The sequence below is a fragment of the Momordica charantia genome (assembly GCF_013281855.1).
Source record: "Momordica charantia cultivar OHB3-1 chromosome 11 unlocalized genomic scaffold, Mcharantia_2.0 BLBB01000011.1, whole genome shotgun sequence".
In the NCBI taxonomy this organism is placed as follows: Eukaryota; Viridiplantae; Streptophyta; class Magnoliopsida; order Cucurbitales; family Cucurbitaceae; genus Momordica; species Momordica charantia.
In genome coordinates this window covers 12,140,330-12,165,895 of record NW_028275159.1, presented here as the reverse complement: position 1 = coordinate 12,165,895, position 25,566 = coordinate 12,140,330, and the positions used below count along the sequence as shown (strand labels likewise).

General features: G+C 35.5%; 3 protein-coding genes across 5 annotated transcripts; 1 reads left to right on the top strand and 2 right to left on the bottom strand.

Moving 5' to 3' along the window:
* The first annotated feature begins 1,276 nt into the window (after window positions 1-1,276).
* Window positions 1,277-5,579, top strand: LOC111013513 (putative membrane protein At4g09580). Of its 2 annotated transcripts, none has more exons than XM_022287961.2 (6): window positions 1,277-1,398; window positions 1,490-2,031; window positions 2,782-3,052; window positions 3,145-3,315; window positions 4,469-4,663; window positions 5,183-5,579. In XM_022287961.2, the coding sequence occupies exons 2-5, from the start codon at window positions 1,793-1,795 to the stop codon at window positions 4,598-4,600; spliced, it is 813 nt and encodes a 270-aa protein (XP_022143653.1). In that variant the 5' UTR covers window positions 1,277-1,398; window positions 1,490-1,792; the 3' UTR covers window positions 4,601-4,663; window positions 5,183-5,579. The 2 variants fall into 2 exon arrangements, with proteins under 2 accessions (XP_022143653.1, XP_022143654.1); XM_022287962.2 differs by having other exon boundaries at window positions 1,284-2,031; window positions 2,782-2,831; window positions 2,958-3,052.
* A 1,063-nt stretch (window positions 5,580-6,642) lies between these two features.
* On the bottom strand, window positions 6,643-10,313 carry RPL21C (Ribosomal protein L21). The gene is made up of 5 exons (XM_022287933.2): window positions 9,924-10,313; window positions 9,683-9,763; window positions 7,243-7,344; window positions 7,072-7,146; window positions 6,643-6,895 (listed from the first exon to the last, which is right to left on the bottom strand). Exons 1-5 carry the CDS (start codon window positions 10,221-10,223, stop codon window positions 6,824-6,826), a joined length of 630 nt encoding a protein of 209 aa, XP_022143625.1. The 5' UTR covers window positions 10,224-10,313; the 3' UTR covers window positions 6,643-6,823.
* Window positions 10,314-14,230: 3,917 nt separating this feature from the next.
* LOC111013482 (calcium-dependent protein kinase 11) lies at window positions 14,231-20,300 on the bottom strand. 2 transcript variants are annotated; one of them, XM_022287931.2, is made up of 7 exons: window positions 19,424-20,289; window positions 18,368-18,511; window positions 18,118-18,270; window positions 17,890-18,005; window positions 17,444-17,611; window positions 16,506-16,730; window positions 14,231-14,630 (listed from the first exon to the last, which is right to left on the bottom strand). In XM_022287931.2, exons 1-7 carry the CDS (start codon window positions 19,977-19,979, stop codon window positions 14,496-14,498), a joined length of 1,497 nt encoding a protein of 498 aa, XP_022143623.1. In that variant the 5' UTR covers window positions 19,980-20,289; the 3' UTR covers window positions 14,231-14,495. The 2 variants fall into 2 exon arrangements, with proteins under 2 accessions (XP_022143623.1, XP_087976368.1); XM_088120242.1 differs by lacking the exon at window positions 14,231-14,630 and adding an exon at window positions 17,080-17,240 and having other exon boundaries at window positions 16,587-16,730; window positions 19,424-20,300.
* Window positions 20,301-25,566: the final 5,266 nt, after the last annotated feature.

Sequence of the window (25,566 nt, the reverse complement as noted above, 5' to 3'; positions counted from 1 at the left end):
GCAGGACGAGAGATAAGATTCCGACTTACCTCGGCAAGAGGTGAAGGCCTGACCTACTACAGGTTGATTAAAAGGTTCCATTACCTAATCCTCATAAATTCGAGCTAAGTTATCTTCTAACCTAAGAGGAGACGACATGTCCATACTTAAGAAATAAATTAAACGAAAAGGAAGCGGACTGACCTAGAGGTACTTTGGACATACGAGCTATGATATCCCTCGGCTTGAGATCAGCAAAGTTAAGATTCAAAAAAGCGTAAGTTTTGAAAATTAGGTGCACTATATATAGAGTATGAGGAATAAACCTCAACCATTGAATCAATGTGAAATCAACGGTCCATATCTGAGTAGCTAGGTGCACTATATATAGAGTACGAGGAATAAACCTCAACCATTGAATCAATGTGAAATTAATGGTCCATATTTGAGTAGCTAGTTTGATCGTCAGCACTTGATTATGCTACAAATCTGTCAGTTAATTGCCTTGATTCTTGTGACACATTAAACACTCGTAGGGCAATACTTTGACAAGCTGTGACACATTACCTATTGTCACATGGAGGTAAGCTGAGCTATCGACTTATCAAAGTGAGGACCAATGTTGGAGGTGATTTATCGAGTGCCACGTGTCAATGAATTATAGGTTTGGAAGTGTCAAGCCATCGTAATGACAAAGCCAGAAAGCATAAATCTCTAAATAAGAATAAGCAGCTCAACCACCCTGCTTTGGCTGAGCCAACATTCACATCGATGGTCATAAATGTCTTTGTAAAGGTCGAGTCGATCCATAATGATCTTAACGGCCGATCTTCCTAAAGGACGAGTCAATGATCAAAGCACCACACATCGCTACCTTTAACCACTTTTCCGACAATACGATGCGATTTCCAGGATGATTGTAATTGTTTGGAAAGTGATGTCGACGGGTCAAAACCTATAAATAAAGGGATCTGATTTCTTTTTCAGGTATGCGATATCATTCTCATTCTCTCTCAGTAATAGATTAGACTTTAATTAACTTGAGCATCAGAGCTTTTTCTCTCTATGCTCAAGTTCTGAGTGTTCATCAGCCATGCATTCGACTTCAAGCTTTACAGAATTAGTCATTTGTTGTGATCAAACAAAGAGTAAAAATGAAACTTTAAAAAGGTTCGGAAAAATTATTGAAAGTTACCCTAAATTTCATATACATTTGGTATAATTCAACATCTTTTTAACATGGATAACGCGTGTGAATGAAAACAATAATAAATAAATAGAATTATTTGTTTCGTGGAAAAAAGAAAACAAATGATAAAATAAAGCGGTGGAAGAGGGAGATGCTGTGAGGAGAGAGAGAAGAGGGTCAAATTTTTTATGAGTTCACCGTCTTCCTCCATTACTCTCCGAGATCAGACGGTGGCTTACAGAAACTCCTTCGCTACTGAAACTTTTCTTCATCAATTAACTACAAAATTCTGATAATTTCTCTGTTTTCTGTCTTTTTCAGATTGCCCAGTTTCTTAATTCTCGTAGAAACACATTTTTCTCCCATTATTTAGCTAGCGATTGTTTCAATTTTCCAACAAAGAACCAACAACTCCCAGATCTGCGTTGATTATGGATAACGCAATACAAATTGTCTCACTGATGCTGTTGACCAAATATTGACGTTTGATATAACCCACAAACGCCGTAGAAGTGTCCTGCTAGCTACTTTTCGGGAACCCTTTTCTTTTTCGAGGGTGACCCCTTTTGATTTCTCCTTCTAATCCTGTGAAATTTGAGGGGAAAACTTTGGTTAGGTTGATTCATGGCGTCTTCGAGGAATGTCGGGGTGAGGGATGAGGAGAAGCTGAAGGAAGATGACTCTCCGACGGCGAAAAAGCCTAAATTCGAGAGGTTTCCATTGACGAGGTGGGAGCTGGCCGCGGCTCTCGCCATGTTTCTTGTCTGTTCCATTGGCCTTGTCTGCGTCTACTTGACGATGCCCGCTGCAGAGTACCAGAGCGTTAAGCTCCCACGGACCCTCTCGGATCTTCGGGTGCTTAAGTATGTCTTCTCTGTTCACCCCCTCTTCGTTTTGGGAACATATTAAGGCATTTTATTGTTTCCCCCTCCCCTTGTGGCCTGTTGGATTTGTAATATAATCGTTGATGTGCTGTGAACTTGGAAGGGAAAACATGGATTAGGGTTGTTTTTTTTTTTATTGTATGTGGTACAGAGAAGGGTTGGAAATGTTGGGCTAAAGTCACTTTTGAGCATTGAAGGAGAACAATTTGGAAATGGTTATGGGGATACTGAAGGTGGGAAAGGTTTGTTTCAAACTGAGAACGGATGGGGAATACTTCATGGGGTTTCATTTCTGGAAATAGATGTCACTGGTGTCTTTTGATTATGCACACTAACTCTTGGAATTGCAGATTAATGTTGGCGTCTGTCGGTGTATTCATAGGTTGAATGTGTGAGAAATGTGGATAAGAGATTAAATATGTCATAACGTTGTATCAGAATAAGAAGTCTTGCATTTGAATCTATGTGAAGTCATTTTCCTTCTTGTTAATATCTGGTTGGGTTTTGTACTAATTTTCAAGCCTTGAAGAGAGTGTTAAGAATACAGATAAAAGATTAAATATACTATAAACTATTTGCTTATGCTTTTGGGTTTAATAGTTAGTTTAACAGAATGTTCATGCAAATTACTGCCATCTGTCTGCATTTTGAGTTAGTTTGACAGCATTATGATTTTGGATGATCCATTTGTGGTTCCCTGATTTGTTTTTCTGTTAAATCATACTGCAGGGATCTCTTTGCAAATTATGCCAAAGATCATCCAGCACAATTCATTCTAGGTTATTGCTCAACTTACATATTCATGCAAACGTTCATGATTCCTGGAACAATTTTCATGTCATTGCTTGCTGGTGCTCTATTTGGTGTTATCAGAGGTCTTTTATTAGTTGTATTTAATGCAACAGCTGGTGCATCCTCGTGCTTTTTTCTGTCTAAGTTAATTGGAAGACCTTTAGTTTATTGGATGTGGCCTGAAAAATTGAAAATGTTCCAGGCAGAGGTACTTATTTACTGTAATTTTTATTTGATTTCGATCATTTGACAACTCTCTAGCCATATCTAATGTTGCTTTGAACTTTTGACTTTGGCCAGATAGCAAAGCATCGAGAAAAGCTGCTCAATTATATGCTGTTTCTAAGGATAACACCGACATTGCCTAACCTTTTTATCAACTTGGCTTCACCTATTGTTGACATCCCATTTCATGTTTTCTTCTTGGCAACTTTAATTGGCCTTGTTCCAGCATCCTATATCACAGTCAGGGTAAATTTCTATCATTGTGGATTAAAATTTCTTGATGTTGTTGTGATTTGTTTTGCCTGTTTTTTTAAAAGAAACCTTTTCGACATTCTGTATTGTTGTGTTGCCGTTCCTCTGTTTGCTAATCTATACATAAATTGAATCTCTCTTAAGTCAGCTGTATTATAATTTTTAGATTGTTTCCCATGTAAATATTGAAGGAGAATACTTGAAATTTCAGTTTTTTTTTCCTTTAATATTTTCTTTGCTTTGAACACTAGAAAAAATAGAATACTTGAAACCAGTGGAGAAGTGCCTCCTGTGTCTGATGTCTTGGTTGACCTTATCTTTAACATTACTTGGTAATTGAGAGGCATGACTCTTGTCACATCTTGGCTTGGCTATATGGGATGGTTGCTTGATTGAACACTAAAATTTTTCATCTATCTGTTAACGTAGTTTTGTCAGCCCAAAATCATTGTTCTATATAGAGGGTTTGTCTGGGATGTTTGGAGATGTCCTCTAATATCTTCCGTTTACACCTTCAAGTGGAAAACTAATAAATTAAATTAAAACCGTTGTTGTCTCACGAATAGCCATGAGTGAGTGGAGCCTTCCTGAATATTAGTTGGTGGGGGAAGCCTCCATGAAGATTAGTAGGGTGGGTCATGAGCATAATGCAAGAACTGGCGCACTCTTAACACTTAATATATTCATTCATAATATCCCCATAAATACGATGTTGAGGGGCAAAGTGGTTATTCTTTTGATCAGACCGTTCAGTCCCTAAATTGGTCATGTATTTCCCGATGAAAAGGGTTTATTTAAATATTTTCATAATTGTTCTTATAATTTGTTATATGTCCCTACCAATAGGAAATAATGAACTACACTGAGAGGATTATGTTTATTTCATTCTTATGTTTTTATTTTTGCTCATACCTTCCCTCTTTGAGCACCACATTTGGTTGGAATTCCTAACACTGGTTACGTATTTAGATCGTCTTCGTTCTTTTGTCAACTGCTCGCAAGATCTTATATTTCGAAGACTATTATGATTTATATTTGTCTTCTAATTATGGTTGAAACACATATGACCGGAAATTTCTTGGTCTATAAGAATGTGTTCAGGTTCAGCTAACTAGATAACTTTACTACTCATTTATCTTATTATCAGGCTGGACTTGCACTGGGGGATCTGAAATCTGTCAAGGATTTATACGATTTCAAAACGTTGTCTGTGCTTTTCTTCATTGGTTTCATCTCCATTCTCCCTACACTTCTAAAGAGGAAGCGAGTATACGAATAAAGGCAGTTTTTCGGGCTCCGTCATTTCTGCCTGAGCCATGTGTATGGATGGCTGCTATAACAGGTCTTTGTATGAACTTTTAAGTTTCCCCTTGAAATATAATTATTGAACTTATTGATTGAAAGAAAAATCGTCCACTGGTCCACATATTATCTGAAACTCATTTCATCTCACGTGCCACCATTGAGCTAGTCTTGTAGCTGGGTGTGTTTCAGATTATTGTTTATAGCACGACCTTACTTGAACAGAATCTGGATCCTTTTATATAAGTTGTACTTCTGTTCCTTGAGATCTAAAAGATTTATAGCAGACATCGATTATTTCACGATTTTAAGATTTATTGCTAGTCATGAAAGTACTGCCTAGAATGGTGTTTTGTTCATCCCCATATTGGCAAGTCACTAGATTCATTGCTCTCTATATGTAGTCGTAGGAAAGTTCATAGTTTAAGCCATTTGCATTACACTGAGAATCTCAGTTTTGCTCGGTCGGACTTTTTGGATCGCATTTTTTCATATGTTCTCCATTGCTTTGTTCTACGTCGTATATACCAACCCCCTCTTGTTCTCTTGTGCTGTACAGATAGATATTGGTACCAAGCCCTAATTGACGATTCTTGTCGTTGCAATACCGTGCCAATTCAGATGCAGACTGTGTACCGTTAAGCTGTTATAGCTCGAATTATACGTTCAGCACATGAATTGACGGTTGGTTGGAGGCTTAAGAAGGAACAAATTAGGTGAAGATATTTGAATTCACATTAGGAGCTCACTGATTACACTCAATATAGGTTATTTTTATTTATTATAATTTTTGTTGCATTATATATTGAAAAGGTATAATACAGGATCTGGAGGTTACAAATTGAGAACTAACTTTTTTTTTTCTCCTCTATAGATAAACATATCCCAAATATCTTATTGGGGAAATTGTATTGTCTTTGAAATACAAGTTAATCCCAACTCTTAGTTTCCTTCAATTTTGTCTACATTTGTGTTACAAGTTTGCAATGCAAGTATAAAGCTAATTCACAATCTCAGTTTCTTAGAAGATTACAATGCTAGATGTGAACTATAGTGTGGGTGTCATGTGTTTGATGATAGAACATTTTCAGCTCGGCGGGATCGAGATAGGGCGGCACCAAAAGGATCTAGTGATTCATCTAACATTCAAAGTATACAGCGGTACAATAATGTGGGTCGATATTTTTCAAAATGTGAGTTAGAGAACACTAATGAATTTGTTGCTTGATGTACATGGTTTAAAATTTGTATTCACAAGATTAAGATGCAAGATTAACAACCAAAGATAGAAGTTAGGGAAAAAGAATGCAAAAATCATCCTTTTGGATCTAAAAATTTTTAATCAATTTTTTTGGTAGTTTAAGAGTTCAAATTTGTAATTCAAGTAGTTTGCAAAATTTTCAAGTTATAAATAATAGAGTTACAATACTAAAATTTATCCACAATGATCATAATTTGATAGTTTCACATTTTTTTCCCAAGTTTTGTAAAAAATTTTACAAAAATGGTAAATATGATATTAATAAACAATATTAAGAGAATGTAGTATTATCAGTTCACTTAGGAGATCTGGGATCAGTTGTTTGGGGTGTCACAGTAAAAGGGATTGTCGAGTTCTCTGATGGAGAAGGTTTTGTTGTCTCCTTTTAAAAAGACTTTAAGGGTAAAGGCATTTGAGAGATGGTTAGATTTAATACTTCCTTGTAGGTGTCGGTTTCTAAATTTTTGTTTACCGTGTTATCTTTTTAAATTAGATCCTCTTTCTTTAGGTGAGTCTTCCGTTGGACTGTTTTTTTGTATGCCCTAGTGTATTCTCCTTTTTTTTCATTTTTTTTTATAAAAAAGTATATACTTGAAGCAAATTTAAATATCACCAGACTTTACAGGTCGTAGGCATAAATCCCTCTCTTTGTATGAACAAAAGAAATAAATAAATAAATACCCTTCAATATGTTGGTGCTATGAATTGGTAAATTTCTGAGACTCCATCCCAATAATAAATGTAACTGAATTTGAGGGTTGGATCACTAGAAACCATATTTTGAAACTAGTGACTTTCTGAGATTCATTATCAGAGAGAAATAACTCAATTGAAACATTTTGATTCACAAGAACTTACATACAAAAAAAGGGGGAATTTTTTGGCAAGAAATAAGGACAAGATCTTCAATGCCACTGATCATTTCATCAGAATTTGTTTCTACGACTCAAGTGTGGCTGCTGGATAGTCTTGATATCCAGAGATTTCCGTTATCCTTATTCGCGTATTCGGCTGCACCATTCGGGTTAAAACAGATTCAGAAATTACAAAGACGAAACCCGTATTCAGAGCATTTTCTAGACTCATGCACATCAATCATTCCTATCATCTCTAAATCAGTGCAGAAACAAACTATGGAAGAAATTGAATGACACGACAGAGAGAGAGAGGCGAGGACCGAGAAATACCTGACGATGACCGATGTTTCTTCGGTAGTTTTTCTTTTTCTTGTACTTGAAGACAATTACTTTGTCATCTAATCCCTAAATAAAAGAATCAAGTGAGAAATTAGGAAGAGCGAAACATAAACAATAAGAAAATCTAAGAAAAGAAGCATTGCTCAAAAATTGATGCACTACCTGTTCCTCCACTATAGCATGAACAGCAGCATTTGTCACCACTGGCTTTCCAATGTAAGTGTGAGTTTTTGTTCCCACAAGCAAAACCTTATTCAGAGTTATCTGCACAATCACAAATTTAAACAACTTTAAGATGGTCACAGTATCTCATAATGCATTGATGATAGAGGGGTTTGGTTCACATTTATACATGAAAGAAGATCCGTCTGTAATCACATAGTAAAACTGATATTTGTTAGTTTGTCAAATATGATGGCAGTCATCGTATGTGGAACGTAAAAACCTAAGAAACATAGATCGGACACAAGACCCAGATATGACACATCATTTTCTAAAAATTTAGGACAATGACACAACAAGGACATGTTTATTAAAATTAAAATATAATTTTTAAACCTAATGAGGTCCCAAACATAATTCACAGTTTTCTCCACCCCCCTAAACAGCCTATTGTTCCTCTCCAGCCAGATACCCCATAACGTAGCCAGAAAACACACTTGCCAAAGAAAACGACCTCTGTCACAAAAAGGAGGGAATAACAACGCTTCCTCCATCATCGCCCTACAATAGACTCAAACAATCCCAAAACGTCTAAAGAATCGAAGCCATAAATCCTGCGCGAACTGACAGGTCCACAACAATCATCCAAGGCACTTCTACACAGAACACACCATTGCAGGCCCAGGCAAAAGGAAGACATCCTCTGAATACGATCCATGGTATTGACTTCGTCCTTTTTCAAGAAAAAGAAAACGTAGAAAATACCAAAAGAAAAACATTGAAGTCAGTCACAATCCAAACCTCCTCCGACATTCCAAAGAACCCCACACAATTATGCAAAGGAGGATTAATGAGCACCTCCTTTTGTGACGCTCCAACAACCTCTAGAAGAAGCCAAACAAACACAAAAGGTTTCAAGAAAACTATTACAAACTTTCGTAATAAAGTGACACCTTCATGATACATGATCCAAAGCTTCTGCTACCTTATTGTATAACAGACACAACTAGATCTTTGGACAAAGTCCATGGTGTTTATCCTTCCAAAATGATCAACTAGGAGAAAAACCTAAACTTCTCTGAGATTTTAGCCTTCTAAAGCAAGGCGAAGAAATGGGAACTAGGATAGCTGAAGATCAACAAATAAGCGAGAAGAAACATACAACTACAAGGAAAGGTCAGAACGCTTGAGACTCCATCCATGAATGAACATGTGAAAATTGCTAAAGTTAGGGAAAGGACAAACTCTTCATCACAAGAGAAGAATAATAGATATGTCTCGAGATTCATGATCAATTGATCATAAAGAGGTCATCCGAAGAAATCTGACAAAAATACTCCAATCATTCTATGAAATCTATTACAGAATCAGAGCTGAGTATATGTATATCTTTCTAAAAAGGAAAAAATTAGTCTACATAGAAGCTCTCCTGCCAAGCTGTCTCTGGCCCAAGACACTGCCCCTAGGCCAAGAGAACAACTTTTTTTTTTTATAGGAAACATAGAAATGCATAAGAAAAGGACCCAAAAAGATGGTCAAAACAACCTAGAGGCAGAGGGTTGAGGAAACCCTCCCCAAAAGACATCAAGAGAACAACTTTTCTAGACTATCTTGACCTTTCTTTAAAACCTAACAACATTCTCTCGCTCTTAGCCTCTATTGCTCACTCACAGGATGTCCCTCTAATTGATTCTCTTCTCATCTCGCCTTTATCCAACAGATAGCATGCTTTGATGCCAAGCAGCAACACCAATCAAGTAATAATATGAAGCAGCACTACTTCAAATTCTCAAGTTTACCTAAAATTAAAAGTCATATGGTTCTTCTATGCAGTTCGCCAAATCGAGGTTTCCATGTGTCAAACCTCTCATGGAAGTCAAATGGTTCAGAAGACGCTTCTTGCTCAAACAATCTAATTCAAGCACGCTAATACAAGCTCCATATTACATTTTTACACACGCTAAAACCAATTTTCACTAACAAAATCAAGCTTAGAACCATGGAGGACAAAAAGTAATCCAACAGTGACAGACCCTTTGTTATGGTGACATGTCCTCATGTCCATAATGGTACAAGTAATTTTTTTTTTATAAGAACATAACGGTACAAGTAATTAGTATAAAGTAGGTCTTCGCTGAAGTACAAAGACATGAACAAAGATACCATAGAATTGTTCCAAAATGGCAACTCTGTCACTTTGACAGGAGAAATACATCAGAATATGAGATGAGGCTTTCACCCAAATAGCACCTCAAATCTCCCAACCAATTTCTAAAATCAGTTCCTTAGGTAAACTAAACAATGCAAATGACTGCTCAACACGATAATGTTACCTTAAAATGCAAACAATTCAATAACACTCTAAACTCTTTAAGACAACAATCACACTAAGATACTCATATAACCAACATGTAACGAGAAGGATATTAAGGAAGCCCACCTTATCATTGACGTTAGCCCCTTTCAGCCTCTGGGTATGTATATAACGCCCTGGAAAGACTATATATTGACGGGATCCAATCTACAGAATGAACAACAAAAATCCCGTACGAATGGCAACAGATTAATCCACCATTTTAGGCAAATCCAAATCCAAATCCCACCATACGTTTCTTTTAACTTGAAGGGAAATGAGGAACCGAAATCATAAACGCTACTAGTTAGTGAAATTGAACACTAACCATAACTACTGCAAAGATTTCCTCGCGCTTAGGGGCCTGTTCCGGGGGGACTTCAACGATTTGGGAAGCGGCTGGCTCAGACTCGATAACCGCGGCTTCAGACTCCGAAGACCTGAGGACGAAGGGCAATGGTGCACGGGAAGAAGGATGGGAAGATGATGAACAAGAAAGGGCGAGATTGAACGAATCGTGGTGGGAATTGGAGGGGAAAATTGGGGTTGATGAAGGTAGATTCTGCTTGCTGGAGATTCGGCAATGAGTGGCGAAAGTTGCGCAGAGGGAAAGAGTTAGAGACGCCATTACAGAGTTCTTCAAGCTCCTCTTTCTCAGTCTTAGCTACGAAAGAGCATAACTGTGCTTCGTTCTTGTTTTGGCCATGGCTCCCCTGGTTTGCACATAAGGCCTATCCTATCCATTTCTTGTTCGAAAAGACTATTATGCCCCCAACCTCCTTCCTTTTTCTAAATAAATTTTAATTTTTGTAGGGTCAGTTTTGTCCATTTTTATTATTATATTTTTTTCAATATAATAACATGGTGGAGATTCGAATCCACGATCTTTTTATCTAAAGTTCAGTGCGCTAAATCAATTGAACTAGATTGAGGTGTGTCTATTTTTATCTTAAAGTTTCAATTTCATAAAATTGGACCATAAATTCAAGATGAATGTTGTAAAGTTAAAATGAGTATAGATGAGCCGTATATCTCCAACTAAGCTACAACTTCCATAAAAAGATCACATTGCCTCCGATGAATTATTAAATAGAGGATGATATTGAATTGGATTTTTTTTTTTTTGTTGAAATGGGAGACCTTTAGTTAATTGTTGATTTTGTGTATTTATTTATTTGGGTTTAATTTTGTGTATTAATTTATTATTATTTGATATTTGTTGAAATTAGTGGATGAAATAGAAAATTTTGAATCTAGATTTCCTTTCGATGAGATTGAAAGTTTATAATGAAATTTGATTGGTACTTGTCAAGTTTAATGTTTTTCTTAATAAATTATTATATACTTTTTTTAGTACAATTTATTGTATACTTATATAGTTAAATATTAGTCTAAATTTGATTTTGGTACTTGAGGTTTCAAGTTTTTTCTAATTAGTCTCTAAATTTTCATATAATATTTAACTTTAAAAAAGGACTATTTTAGTCTTTGCTATATTATAGTGTCTCATTTAATATCCACTTATCTAATAGTACCTCCAAATCTATGCGGTTTAAATACTCTTTCTAATGCATAAATAGTTGCATCATCTTTCGTAAAATCAAGTCCACCGTCGCATTGACATTTATAAACTTCTTTACCATAATTCTTAACGGATAATCTTTATTTTGATGTAGAGGGTAGCAATTAGGGTTCTACACAATTTTCCATTCTATAGTTACATCTAGATAAATAGTCAATCACACACAAATAATAAGCTTTTAGAGAAAGCACATTAACGACACAAGAATTATACTGGTTCACCCAACCATGGTTACGTCTAGTTCCACTAATAAAGAATTGGATACGAGCAAGCACTCAAATATTTCTCCCCGATATTTACCTTCTAGAAGTCCCAACAAAAGCCTTCTAGCTTCTAAGTATTCTAAACATTATACTTAGGTACAGCAACTAAAAACTCACTAAATAATCGAGAACTAATTATACCAAAACAATGATCTCGATATGTTTTCTCTCTGTTGCCAACGCCCCAAGCCGTTGCCTCAAAATGCCATAAATTTCCTCTCAAAGTCGGCTCACGAAACCTAGCAGAAACGGTCTGTATTTATAGACCAACGTCGCAGTATTGAGAAGCTATCCATAGCGTCTCAACACTACAGGCGCAACCTCAACGTGTGTGCCCCCTCGCGGCAACGTTAAGACGTTTCCCCTAACGTCTCAACTCTCTGATCCTGCAGCGTTGTTCTCCCGCATTCACAGCGTTGAGATACTTTGATGTAGCGTCTCAATGCTGCCTCCTCAGCCAGCATGCTGTTGAACGTATTTGTATCCCTTATGTGCAAGTATACATCATCGTTGTAGCAAGTAATAAAAAGTTCGAATAATCCACAGGGATTGCTCACTAAACACTTGAATAATTGCTCAAGAAAGATAATATTTAAACAGACAACAAGGACAAAATAGTAATTAAAGGAATAAATGCCACAATGCTCACTGAATGTAACTAATATGAACTTAAACGGATTTCACGTAGTTTTTAAAAAGGAAAGTACACAATAAAATGGTTAACCACTGACTTTTTAAAAGGGTAAAGGGAAAGTAAACGTGACCTTTTATGGGCTACACAAATGATGCTATAACATTAACGATGTTGAAATATTGGCCAAACAGACATGGAGTCTTCCCAGACGTCCTAGATTTTCTGCTATTAGGGTTGACAAACTCAACAGCATATAGTAGCCATATTCCTAAGTACCCACTCTCTAACTCAAGCAGATTCTAGCATGAATTGAAGTTTAACACTCCCTATTACAATTTTCCAAGAGTTAACAAGGAGATCTTCCAACAATGGTGATCAAGCATGTTGAAAATAAACTTTGAAAACAATTTCCTTGTTCGGTAAGTTCCGACATGCACAAAAGGTGTAACAATCTGGACACTATCTTGGAGAAAGGCTCAGTGAAAGATCTCAATTCTAGCGTCGATTTCACTAGATACTTACAAGTGAAATCCCTCTTTTTTCAATCCAGTTCCTCCACGACATCCCCTCCTTGCGATTAAGGTAACGACTTCAGGCATGGTCAACTCCTATAGTGTGACAGGCGCTTTTTAGCACGAGATCTTGAGTCTAGTGAGTCTACCATTTCACCACCAAGATGCTCCTATTACACTCGTAATCTCTATGATAAGAACCAACTATGTAGTATCTACATCAAGAATTCAAGTATTGTACATGTTATTAGTCTGATCCTTTGTAGGAACTGGAACTACTTAATCACTTGCTTCAAATTGGATGATTGATCGATTTCTAGTTCATGCTAACACATTAGTACACACATATTTAAAGCCACATAATAAATTTGCTAAAAGTAAAATAAATGTTATGAAACAAACTTAAAAGTTGATGGACGAAAATATAAAATTGATAGTTTATGGACTAAAATAGAATAATCTTGAACTTAGAGACCGAAATGGGATTTAAACCTTAAATATTTGAAAAATTATGGGCCGTTTGGTAAGGTTTCTCCTTCTTGTTTCTGTTTCCTCTATTTGATAAGGAAAAAATAGAATTGCATGACCTTTAACACCCTATGGATTGGAGAATGATAAAACAAGTTCTTTTTTTTATTTATGTTGGAATAAATTAGAAATGGGAAAAAGAAACAAAAAAGTTAGGGCCCTAGTAACGTTCTCGTTTCCAATTTTATTAAGAAATCTAAGCATTTGAAAATTATTTATATTTATTGTTCTCATTTTAAATTTGTTCTAACATAAATAAAAATTTTGTTTTATCATTTTTGCATCCATGGGTGTTGGGGCTACGCAATTATATTTTTTTTATTATTAAAAAAGAAAAAATAGAAACAATAAACGAGAACGTTACCAAATGGACTCTTATTTTTATTATTTCCATTAAAACTCTAAACTTAAATATAAGTGTAGTAATTTTAATATCTCGAATAAGTTAAAGTTTCCATTTGTTTGAAGGTTTGTCCCTACTACCTAGATCCAGGCACTATTATACTTAGATGAGACTATCTAACTATTGCAAGTATCCATTATTTTAATTGTTTTAATACTCATAATGGTCAATTCGACCAATGTAAAAAGCAAAGAGTTTAGAAGAAATGAGTTCAAATATGGTGATCACCTACCTAGGATTTAATATCCTATTCGAGTTACAAACGAGGACGAGACAAGGATGGACGAGGTGTCCCCACCTCATCCCCTCTCCATTTAATATTTATTTTTTTAACAAAAAGCTCAAGTCCAAATTCTTCTCATAGTAGTAGCCTAATTTTTTTTTATAAATCTTTTTAAATAAAATAAAATAAATAAATATCCTCAAAATTTTGGGGACGGGTTGTCCTCACCGCCTCAGCCCGGCCCCGTTGCCATAGTGAAAGTTATAATTATAAAAAGTTTTGAACTGAAAAATTCTCGTATTCATGGATACAGTTCTTCCTCTTATAAGTGAATTTTGGTGTTGCACTTGGACAATATTAAAAAAAAAAGTCACCAAAATTTGATTTGTAATTCTACACAATAACAGTTCAAATTTACCAAAACATTATAATAATAATTAAATTAAAATAAAAACTACTACCTTTGTTCAATCTACATACATTCTTGGCATGACTTGTTCAACCTCATTGAACTCAATAATTAAATAAAAAGATTCTTGAAATTCACATGAAATGTCAGGAAAATTCAGAGCCCTCAGCATTTAGGAACTTCAAAGCAAAAAAAAAAAAAAAAAAAAATCAAAAAAATCAAAATCAAAATCAAAAGCTCCTAGTCATGAAGCTATGGAATATCTTTTTTTTTCTGCACTTGAAAAGCTAGCCAGCCAACTATACAAATTACAAAACCTAGGCGGCATCATCCCCCTGTTAGTTTGCTAAGATTTCTCTTTTACTCCAAAAGCATCAGCCAAATTGAAGTTCAAGTTGCTTCTCATAGTTCTAGTTCTCCCGACGCCTCCATCGCCCTTCCTCATCATCGCAGCAAATTCCCCGTAGTCTATACGACCATCCTGCGATGCAAAAAGTATTGAATAAGACAGCGAAGTCGAACATTTTTAGTAGTTTAGGGAAAAGAGATTCCATTATCCATCCTTCATACATGATGAAACAGGCAAAATTTTGATTCAACTATAGATACAGAAACAAATCTATTACCAGCATGGTTATCCTTTATCTGGGACTATTCCTTTTCTACCCCCACCCCTTGCATTAGGCTAATAATAATAATTTTGTTATCTTTTTTTATTACTGAGAAAGGAATGAGAGAGAACAAGCTAAGACAAATAAAAACCAGCCCAAAGTCGGGGGGGGGAGTGGGGAGCCCTGCAGCTAACTGTACAAAATGGGGCCCAAATCTAAAATAACGAGACTTAATGGATAATTACAAAAGTTCATAGAAACAGAAGGCCAAATAGAGGCATTAAACCTAAGCCGAAGACCACATCTCCACCCAAGAGCCCCATCCCTGAAAATTATGTTATTCCTCCTTAACCAAAGACCCCATAAAACCAACAAAAAAACCAGCATGTCACAAAATCCAGCCTTATCCCGAAACGGGGAGAAAATAGAAGGGCTTCATCCACCATCAATCTACAATCTCAGATATGTGGAGTGCGTTTGGCCAAGAGCAGAGATTGCATTAGACTAATATCGCGCCACCCTCTCTAATCTCGAGAAGGCTTTGCCCACACTAAAGTCAGCTTCAAGAGACAACAAAGATCGAAATAATTAAAATTTTCACTCTTAAGGTATCTTCAAACATCCCAAGCCCTTACCACCAAACTCATAACTTGTTTCGGGACTATTAGTCATAAAAATCCAACTAAAATGTTTGGATTCTATTTCCTTCATGGTTTAACAGGTTGGAATTGGAATAGCAGAACTGTGTAAGCAAAAGCATCATACGTAAAACCAGAAAACTTAGCCCCCAGGGGATGCCCTTGTTGTCTCCCAAAGTTCACCTTGAGTGGGCAAGCCTTATTGAGATTAGTCGGGTGGGTCAAGTATAATGCAAAGTATGAGACCCCCAATACCCCGGTTATCTAAAAAAAGAAAAAAGAAAACCAGAAAACTAAGCCCTTGTTCAATAAAAGTAGTTTCTTGTTTATAAAAATTAAGCTTGTTTGCCAACATTTCTTTGTTTTCTAATCAACTAATTTTAAAAACTAAAACCAGTAGTTTTCAAATTTCTTTAATAAATTGACTAAAATTTTAAAAGTTCTTGCCTCCAAGGGGCGGTCCTGCTGGCAAGGGCTTAGGAGTCTTTGGGCCATACCGACTTAGAGGTCTCAAGTTCGAACTTTCGAGTGAGCTTAATACAAAAAAAAATAATAATAAATAAATAAAAATTTGATGTCTACCGTATCCAGGACTTGGAGTGGGCACAAGGACCCCGGGTATAGGAGAGTAGAGCTCCGACTCCCGGTTATAAAAAATAAATTAATTAATTAAATTAAAAGTACTTTAAAGAGTAAAAAATAAAAAATAAACAAAAAGAATTTGTCAGTAAACAAGCTTAATTTTTAGAAGTGAAAAACGAAAAATGAAAATGCTATCTAACAGGCCCTAAGCTACTAAGGTTGTATCATTTATCAAAAATCCCATAACTGCTGAAACATTATACTTTTAATAAATGTCAACTAAAAATCTCTAGCTCCTTCACATTTATCCATCCAATCACAATTCAAGTCCTACTTATATAGGCAACAAACAAATATTGGAAGATCTTGAAGACAGCAGCTATATTAGAATGACAAAAGAGACAGAAAACAAGAAATGTACAAAAACAGTTTTAAAATGAGTGAAAAGAGGTAGTAACAAGGCAGTCAAAAGTTGGTTGATAGAATAACATTTATACATTCAGATAGGGTAACACAAACACTTACATTATCTTGATCAATCTCTTTGATTATCTCATCCAGATGAACATCGCCCAAACCGAACTCTTTACAAGCCTGTTGAAGCTCATCAATTGTGATGTAACCACTACCATCTTTGTCAAAATAGGAGAAGGCGGCGACTAAATTATCCTCTCGCTCTATCTTATTTAAGTGCAATGTAGCAGCAAGGAATTCACCATAGTCTATGGTTCCACTGTTGTCTATATCAGCCTGTTCAAAGATGAGGCAGCAAGATAATGCAGGTCATCTATATTAGGAATGGTCTTCAAAATAAACCACACACACACGCACAAAGAAAAAAAAAATCTTTAATTGAAAATATATGGTTATTTTATAAATTTAGCCCATAATAATTGTCCTTGAACTTTCAATAGTTTCTAATTATGTCCCTAAATTTTTCAATTTTGATTCTAATACATCTCTATCGTTAACACTACATTTAAATATTTATGTGGACTCGTCTAACTCCCCTTTTGAGTCAAGAGACACATAAATAGAAACATTCCATTGTGGTCCTGAAGTAAGGAATAACCAGTTACACCAAAAGATATGGTCACACCTGTAGGCTGTAATCCAAGTCAATTTCACGAGTTTTTTTAAAGCCACCAGCATTTGGCACAATATGGCGTCAGGTAGAACAAGGGAGTATTCTGGCGGGGTAAAGGGCCAAGCATGTAAGAAAAACGGTTTAAAATATATTTTATCCAGATGACCTACTCCCTGTACCATATTGTACCAAATCATCAAATGTTAGTCCATTGAGTAACGATAGGGACTTATTAAAATCAAAATCGAAAGTCCAAAACCGTAATTGAAACTTTGTAGAATTCAGGGACTAAATTAATATAACTATCAAAAAACTAAATTTGCAATTTAACCAAAATATATATATAACAATGGTTTTTGACAAGTTATCTACCTACCGCATCCATAAGAGACTTGATATCGGATTCCATGAGTTCAGAGCCCACTTTTTTCAACCCCACTTTAAGCTCTTCAAATGTTATGGACCCACTGTTATCAGTGTCGATCATTTTAAACAATTCCTTCAAGCCACCAATTTCTTCTTCGGAGAGCCTTTCTGCTATGACCTGTCAACCGTGTTTTCTAAAATTTGAGACAAATGTACATGGCTAAAGAGAATAATGTCACAAAAAACAGCTCTGATCAAAGATTAAAATTAGAGATGAGTACAGAGCTTCAATTTGGTTAACAGGCTTTCATGCTTAAATCTATAAATAAATAAATAAATATATATATATATATATAGACATATTGGATAAAGCCCTAAATGAAATTCATACCAAACCAGGAATATTTTAGTTAATCGGATTAATATAGGAAAAATCCTACAAGGGACGAATCATACACGTAGAGCCATCTTCTTCAGCTTATTCATTGCTGAGAATTGCTTTAGCCGTGACAGAACTGCAGAGTCTAGAGGCTTGTCAGGGGCAACTTTGTCGTCTACAATCCACGGGTGACCTTGAAACCAAAGAGAACTCCAGTGTTGTTAGTTAGATGCAATTATACAAAATCTCGAAGTTGTTAGAAAGTGTACAACATTTTTCCCACAGAAGTGTTTAAAATCACTCACAAAGAACTTCATGTGCGGATATTCTCTCCTTTGGGTCCCTTGTGAGCATCTTCTTAATTAAATCTTTAGCACTATCCGAAATAGTGGGCCATGGGTCAGAGTTGAAATCTAGCTTGCCGTACAAAATCTGTCTGAAGATCCCTGAATCAGTTTCTGTTTGGATACAAAATGGAGAGAAAAAGAGCCTCAGAGATAATATAAGAAAAAATTCATGACAAACAATATTTTGTCCAGATTTGTACTCGTCTACCTGCCCAAAAAGGTGGAACGCCACTCAATAAGATGTAAAGGATAACACCTGCACTCCATACATCAACCTCGTGCCCATAGTGCTTACGGAGCACTTCGGGGGCAACATAATAGGGGCTTCCAACTACATCACGGAAAGATTGTCCTAGAAACAAAAACACATGAACAGAAAACTAAATAACAGTTTCATAAATAAACATATTCTGATAAGAAAACATACCTTCAACCGAAGAAAGAAGGACAAGCATATAGCTTGAACATAAAAATCCAAATTAAAAAACTTGCACAAAAGCCTATATCAGAGAAAGAGACCCAAATAGTACCAGTATCCTCCAGTTAGCAGATAATATTTGAAAGAATGCTTTTGAAAAACCAACTGGAAAAGGCTGATATGAAAGAATTGAAGGCTGACTAACTTATACCATATGGATATACAAATAAAAGGATAGAATGAATAAACTAGTGATGGCAATGAAGGTTGAAGGAGTTTATGCAAGAGTTAAAATACAAAAACTCAGTCGGTTAAACAGTTGCTAAATTGAAGAGGTCCAGAAAAGATTCACCTACAATTTAACTTTTTTTTTTTTATAAGACACCTACAATTTAACACCATTATTTGCAAATAGCCAAATAGATATTTTGGGCAACACCTACAACACCAAAGTTTCAGACAACATGCCACTCACAAGCCACAAGGAAGCTAAAAACATAGGTTACAACTTCAAGGCTGCCTTAGTTGATATTCATCTCTTCTTGGTTATAAGCTTACGCTTCCATAAAGGTACCTAAACGGCTGGCCATAATCAGTATATTCTGCAGTCAAGTAATATCTGAAAGCATGTATAAATAATGGGCATGCCACATATGTTCTATTCTCCCTTTTTAATGACCCAAATCAAAAAAAGCGCGAAAGAGACTCAAACAGAGTTCAGTTCACCAATATAACGAATAAATCTTATGATGGCAGTGGGAAATCGAAAATATATTATATAAAAAAGACACAGAACCAGAATCTTTCATTTAAAACCGAATGAGAGAACAAAATGAAGATACTGACCTGGCTGGTAGAAAACAGAGAGACCAAAATCGGTGGCCTTAAGCTTGGCGTCTTCGCCGGGGTTGTCGAACAAAAAGTTTTCAGGCTTGAGATCCCTATGCATGACCCCAAGAGAGTGGCAAGTCTCCACAACTCCAACGATGGTCTTGATAAGCTTAGCCGCTTCCCTCTCGCTGTAATGGCCCTTCTGCAGAATCCTATCGAAAAGCTCCCCACCGGCGCAAAGCTCCATCACCAAGTGGACGAACACAGAATCCTCATAAGTCCCCTTGATCTGAACAACATTAGGGTGCTCCGACAAATGGTGCATGATCTGAATCTCCCTCCAAACGTCCTCATAATCCTCCTTGCACAAGAGCTTCCGTTTGGGGATAGATTTGCAGGCGTAAAGGTCCCCGGTGGCTCGCTGAGTAGAGAGATACGTGGTTCCGAATTGGCCCTGCCCGAGTTTCTTCCCGAGAAGGTAGTGATCTCTGAGCCTAGGGGTCTGGTACGGCAACACCGATATGGCGACCTTGGTAGACGAGGATTGCGATGCTTTGATCGGCTTCTCCATCGAACCCGGATGCGAAATGGGAACGGAAAGCTTCTGATGGGGATTCCGATGAATGGGTTGGGTTTGGTTTATTGATTCTGGAAATGGGAAACTTGAATCGCCATGGCCATGGACGCTGGTAACTTCAGGCGCATTGAATCCTCGAAACCAGAGCGTGCGTGGAAGAAGATTGAATTTGGATTTTGGGGGAAAATTTGGAAACTTTCAATGGGAGTGGAGATTGGAGAATTGAGAGATGGGATTTTTGTTTTGTTTGGTGGGTCAGGGGAAATGGAAATCCATCTCCTCCTGTCAGGCCTATGTGTGGGAATAATTGGGGATGTTCGATCCCACTTTACCCCTTGATTTCTTCACAATTTTCTATGTCATCTTTGAATATCTTTTTCATATTTTTATTTTGATCTTTTAGATCTATTGATAACATTTCTTTTTATTAGATTAAATTACAAATTGTATCATCACGGTCCTATTAAAGAAAGCCAGTTTGCTTTTAGAGTGATAATAAGAGTTAGAATGAAAATTTTCAGTCTCGTGACAACTTGATGAAAAAATGTAATTGATTGGTGTAACTTACCTTAAATTTCAAATCATTGATAATTATTTTACCACTTTTGTTATGAAGAGAACTTATAACTTATCAAAACCAGCATAGTTTAGACATAATTGACATAATTTCCAATTAAGAAGTTGTGAGTTTGATCACCACCCCTACATGTTGTAGTAAAAAAAGGGAATTCATGAATTTTTAATCGAATGTTTCTCTATTTTTATTACTAATAATTGTTCTTGTAGGAATAAATTATACCATTTGTATGAATTGATGTGATTCTATTGTAAATTATTATAATTTTTTATTTAGTTTATCAATTGTTTAATTTAATTTAATTCTTTTACCTTCTTATTATTAATATCGATAAAATTGAATAAATATAATTCATTATTATTAAATAGAAACAATTAAGTACATTAATTAGGTTCTTGCTTAAATATATTATTTGTTATTTATTAATTGTTATATGAATCCAATTTGCATTTCATCCGGGAAAAGCCATCTTTTACTCAACTTTTTCTCCTCTTTTGATAGGACTTTGTCATTTGATCTAATAGCAATACAGATTGAAAAGAAGCCGGTTCGACAGGAAGTTTTTGAAAACGCAGTGTTCATGGATTAAAGAAAATGTGCAAAAGCTCTATTTGCCTCTGCCATTTCCTCCCAACAGTGCTTCTCAAGGCTCCACTCAGATTGGGGAGACAACTCCTTCAAGGCTTTGACTTACATTCCGAGGAAGCCAAGAACAACAAAATCCGAGGGGTTGACCCTTCGTGAACGTCACAACCGATGACCTATAGCCTTTATTTATTATTAGAAACTATATTGTAATTGGGGTTGATCCGAACATTTATCTCTTATTTCCAAGGACAAGCACGAAAAAGGCTCAGCTGCTGAGTCTCGACTAAAGGAAGAGTTTTCATGTGAACAAGATTCGTTCTCAAATCTCCGGCTTGGGAAAAGCAGCGAACTCTAGAAGTTAGGGCTTTATTCACCTTTGGACACGAACACTATTCCGTTCTCAGCGAAAACCCGCCTTAGAGATTGAACGTCGACCTCAGTTCCTTTTTTTGAAACCTACATTTCACATTCATTGGGGGTCCCCCTTGCTGAATAGAAGAGAAAGCTTCTGCCCCTCTCCCTTCTTTTGAGTCTATGCGCGTCTCCGGTAACTGTTATGAATGTGGAGGAGTTGAGCATTTTGTTCGTTATTGTCCCATCCCAATGTTCAGACGGACGAATACTGCTGGAAGAGTATAAATATAATTCATTATTATTAAATACAAACAATAAAATTTATTAATATCGTACATTAATTAGGTTCTTGCTTAAATATATTATTTTTTATTTATTAATATTAAATAAATTGTTATAAATATATATTTATTATCTTAATAATAAAATAAAATAAAATTTATTATTATTTTAATTAAAAATAATATTATAACACTTTTTAGTCAAGATATTTGTGATTAACTAGAAATACTGTAGTAAGTTATATATTGGTTATCCTATAATTTTGGACAAATTTAGTAAACAACCTCAATATAAAGAAATAAAAGTTTCCATTCTATTTGATTTTCATTCCCATTTTTGGTAACTCAATAGGACACTCATGCCATGAGCCAAATTCTAGTCTAGTGCAAACCATCGTGTACATCAAGATCCCCACAACACTATTATATGGAATATCCTCCATATCTCTCTTTTCTTGCTCAGAACTTGGACACTGTTTTATAGATAATTTCAACACTATTATATAGATAATTTGAAGTGTGGCGTCAAAGGAGTTTTTACTACCTTTGAATCTGTTATATTAAACCTGCTCAGTAGCTTTGAAATGTACCTCTTTTGAGACAAAAACAAAGATTTAGCATTCCGATCTCTTGACATTTCAACGTCCAATATCTTCTTTGTTGTCCCCAAGTCTTTCATTTCAAATTCTGAGTTCAACTCCACCTTCAACTTATCTATCTCTACTTTATCCCTGCAAGCTATAAGCATATCATCAACATAAAGTAGCAAAGAGAGTTTGGTTGCATGCACCCTACCTCTTTAAAGTACACACAATGATCAATCATACTTCTTTTAAATCCCTTAGACAATACAAAGCTCTCAAATCTCTTGTACCATTGTCTACGAGATTATTTAAGTCCATAAAGGGACTTCTTCAATAAACATACTTTGTCTTCTTCACCTTTTATCTCAAAACCTTGTGGTTGCTTTATATATATTTCTTCCTCAAGTTCACCATGAAGAAACACAATTTTGACATCCCTTTGCTCAAGGTAAAGATCAAAGTGGGTATTCAAAGCTAATATCACCTTTATCGATGTATGTCTGACAACCGGTGAAAATATTTCATTATAATCTTCTCCTTCTTTCTGTGTGTATCTGGCTTTAAACCTCATTTCATCATCGTCTGTCAGTCCAGTTTTAAGTTTGTAAATCCATTTACAAGATACAAGTCTTTTATCTTTTAGCTTGCTAACAAGCTCCCAAATCTTGTTATTGTTCAATTAATCAATTTCTTCCTTCAGAGCTTGCTCTCATTTCTCACTATCATTGCATTTTATAGCTTCAGTGTAGGTGAATGGTTCAAGTTCTGCAAGTTCATCAGTAACTGCTAGTGCATAGGCAACAAGGTCTGCTTCACCATACTTCACTGGCGGTCTGATGGTCCTTCCCAAGAGTGATTATAACCTTGTGCTTCTAACTCTTGATCACTTCCATCATCCTCATCAATCTGCTCAGTACTAACTTCTGGTTCAGTACTTGTTGATGTGCTTGGTATGCTGTTAGAAGTGACTTGCCTTTGGATTGAAGTGGGCTCTAACTCAATCTCAAATATATCTAAGCCTTGAGATGTTTCATCTGTTGATGTTTTCGATTTTGAGTATGACATACTCCATTCATCAAACTTAACGTCTCTGTTTATTATTCATTTGCTTCTATTCGGTTCCAAACACCACAATTTGTAGCCCTTTACTCTTTCTGGATAGCCTATAAAGACACAGTTTAAGGCTCTAGGTTCAAGCTTGCCCTGATTTATGTGAGCATATGCAGTACATCCAAAAGCTTGTTGGCTTTTTGGCCCTTAATCTCAAATTAATTTTAATTAATTAATTAATATTTTGATGATAACAAACTTAATTTTATTTATTGATATTTTTTGTACTTTAAAGTGTCCACAGTGTAGAGCTCGTTACAACGATTCCAACGACTGTTAGATCATCCAAATCGGAGCTCAAACGAAAAAGTTACGATCGAAACAACAAATGAAAATATCCGAGAAGATGACGTGGACAGTTCATAGACTTGACAAATGACAAGCTTGTTTTATTAATATATATATATAGAAAAGGAAAAGTAAAGAAAAGATTAGAAAAAAAAAGAGTCATGTCAGCATTAAATGCTGACTTGTGTCAGTAAAAAAAAAATTGAAAACTTTTACCGTTTCTCACATATATATATATTAATTTATTATTATTATTATTATTATTATTATTATTATTATTATATATTTCAAAGCTCGTCACATTATTATATATATATATATTATTTTATTATTATTATATATATAATTCTTAATTCTTTTTTTTTCAAATTTATCTCAACCCTTCATTTTTTAATAATTAAAATCTAATGGTCCAAAATTAAACTTAATTTTTTTACCATTTTCTTCCCTCTATTTAAACTCAACTCCTCCTTCAAAATTAAACAACAATTTTCTTATTCTCAATCCTCCATAACTTCAAAATTCTCATTTGCTAATCTCTCTAAGTTCTCAATTTTTCTTTCCATCTTATTTGTGAGAGAAGTTTATTATTGTGAGGATTGAAATTTTTGTGAACTCAAATTTGTATATTTACTATATTTGAAAGTTTGTAAGTGTGTTTAGAAATTTCTAACTCATTGTAACGGTGTGATCCTCACCGTGGAGAGGATCGTCCTTGCTCTTGTGAAGAACAGTGTACCGGTTTGACTCCTACCGTGGAAAGAGTCAGAATTTCAATTTACAACCCAAGAGGTGCTTGGTAAGTGGAGTAGGACAGTTGTGCCGAACCACTATAAAAATTCCCGATGTCAAATTTCTCTAACCCTTTCTCTTATTTATTTTTGCAATTAATCTTAGAATTTTATTGTTTGCTTTAAATTTCTCTTGTTTGCTTTAGAATTTATTTTATCTTACTTTGTTAAAATTGTGTATCTCAAAAAGTGTATTATTTTTGTTTAAATTGGGTCCATTTATTAAAAAGTTTATATTTTGTTAATTAAACTTTTTTCACCCCCTCTAGGGTTGCCATACCGATCCAACAAATCTCTCAAGTGAGAAATGTCTGGTTTTACTCCACTCCACATTTCCTCAGGCGTTTTGAATTCAATAGCTGATGAAGGTATTCTATTTATCAAATAACATGCTATGGCTCATGGCTGTTGCTTCCCCCCAAAACGACTTGGACAAGTTTGATTGAGATAACAGGCAACTTACCCTTTCCAAAATGGTCACGTTCATGCGCTCAGCAAGACCATTTTGTTGCGAAGTGTAACCACATGTTAAGTGTCTAGTAATACCATGTTTCGAGCAAAGTTCATTAAACTCTCGATTCACAAACTCAAGTCCTCTATCAGTCCTGATTTTCTTCACTTTCTTCCCAGTCTGATTCTGAACTAAAGTAAGCCAATCCCTGAACTTTGACACTGTCTCACCTTTACGCTTCAAGAAATAAAGCCACACTTTTTTGCTATAGTCATCCACAATGGATAGAAAGTACTTGGCTCCTCCATGAGTACTCACATTTGCTGGCACCCATAAGTCTGCATGAATATAATCAAGCTTTTCTCTTGTGCAACATGTTCCCTTTGTGAATTTTACCCTTGTAGACTTGCCAAAAATGTCATGTTCACAAATAGGAAAATCACCGACTTGCTTCAAGTTCAGAATCCCTTGATTATTCAGTTCTTTCATGCCTTTCTCACTAACATGCCCCAAATGTGTATGCCAGAGTTTAGTAGCTCTGACATTTCTATCCACAT

Excerpts from the sequence above, each read along its gene's own strand:
- LOC111013513 (XM_022287961.2), top strand. The coding sequence starts at position 1,793 with ATGGCGTCTTCGAGGAATGTCGGGGTGAGGGATGAGGAGAAGCTGAAG. Across the intron at positions 3,053-3,144 it reads TGAAAATGTTCCAGGCAGAG|ATAGCAAAGCATCGAGAAAA; the intron begins GTACTTATTTAC and ends GACTTTGGCCAG. Across the intron at positions 3,316-4,468 it reads CATCCTATATCACAGTCAGG|GCTGGACTTGCACTGGGGGA; the intron begins GTAAATTTCTAT and ends TCTTATTATCAG.
- RPL21C (XM_022287933.2), bottom strand. The coding sequence starts at position 10,223 with ATGGCGTCTCTAACTCTTTCCCTCTGCGCAACTTTCGCCACTCATTGC. Across the intron at positions 9,764-9,923 it reads AAATCTTTGCAGTAGTTATG|ATTGGATCCCGTCAATATAT; the intron begins GTTAGTGTTCAA and ends TTCATTCTGTAG. Across the intron at positions 7,147-7,242 it reads ATGCTATAGTGGAGGAACAG|GGATTAGATGACAAAGTAAT; the intron begins GTAGTGCATCAA and ends TCTTTTATTTAG.
- LOC111013482 (XM_022287931.2), bottom strand. The coding sequence starts at position 19,979 with ATGGAGAAGCCGATCAAAGCATCGCAATCCTCGTCTACCAAGGTCGCC. Across the intron at positions 17,612-17,889 it reads TGAAGAAGATGGCTCTACGT|GTCATAGCAGAAAGGCTCTC; the intron begins GTATGATTCGTC and ends CACGGTTGACAG. Across the intron at positions 16,731-17,443 it reads TCAAGTCTCTTATGGATGCG|GCTGATATAGACAACAGTGG; the intron begins GTAGGTAGATAA and ends ATCTTTGAACAG.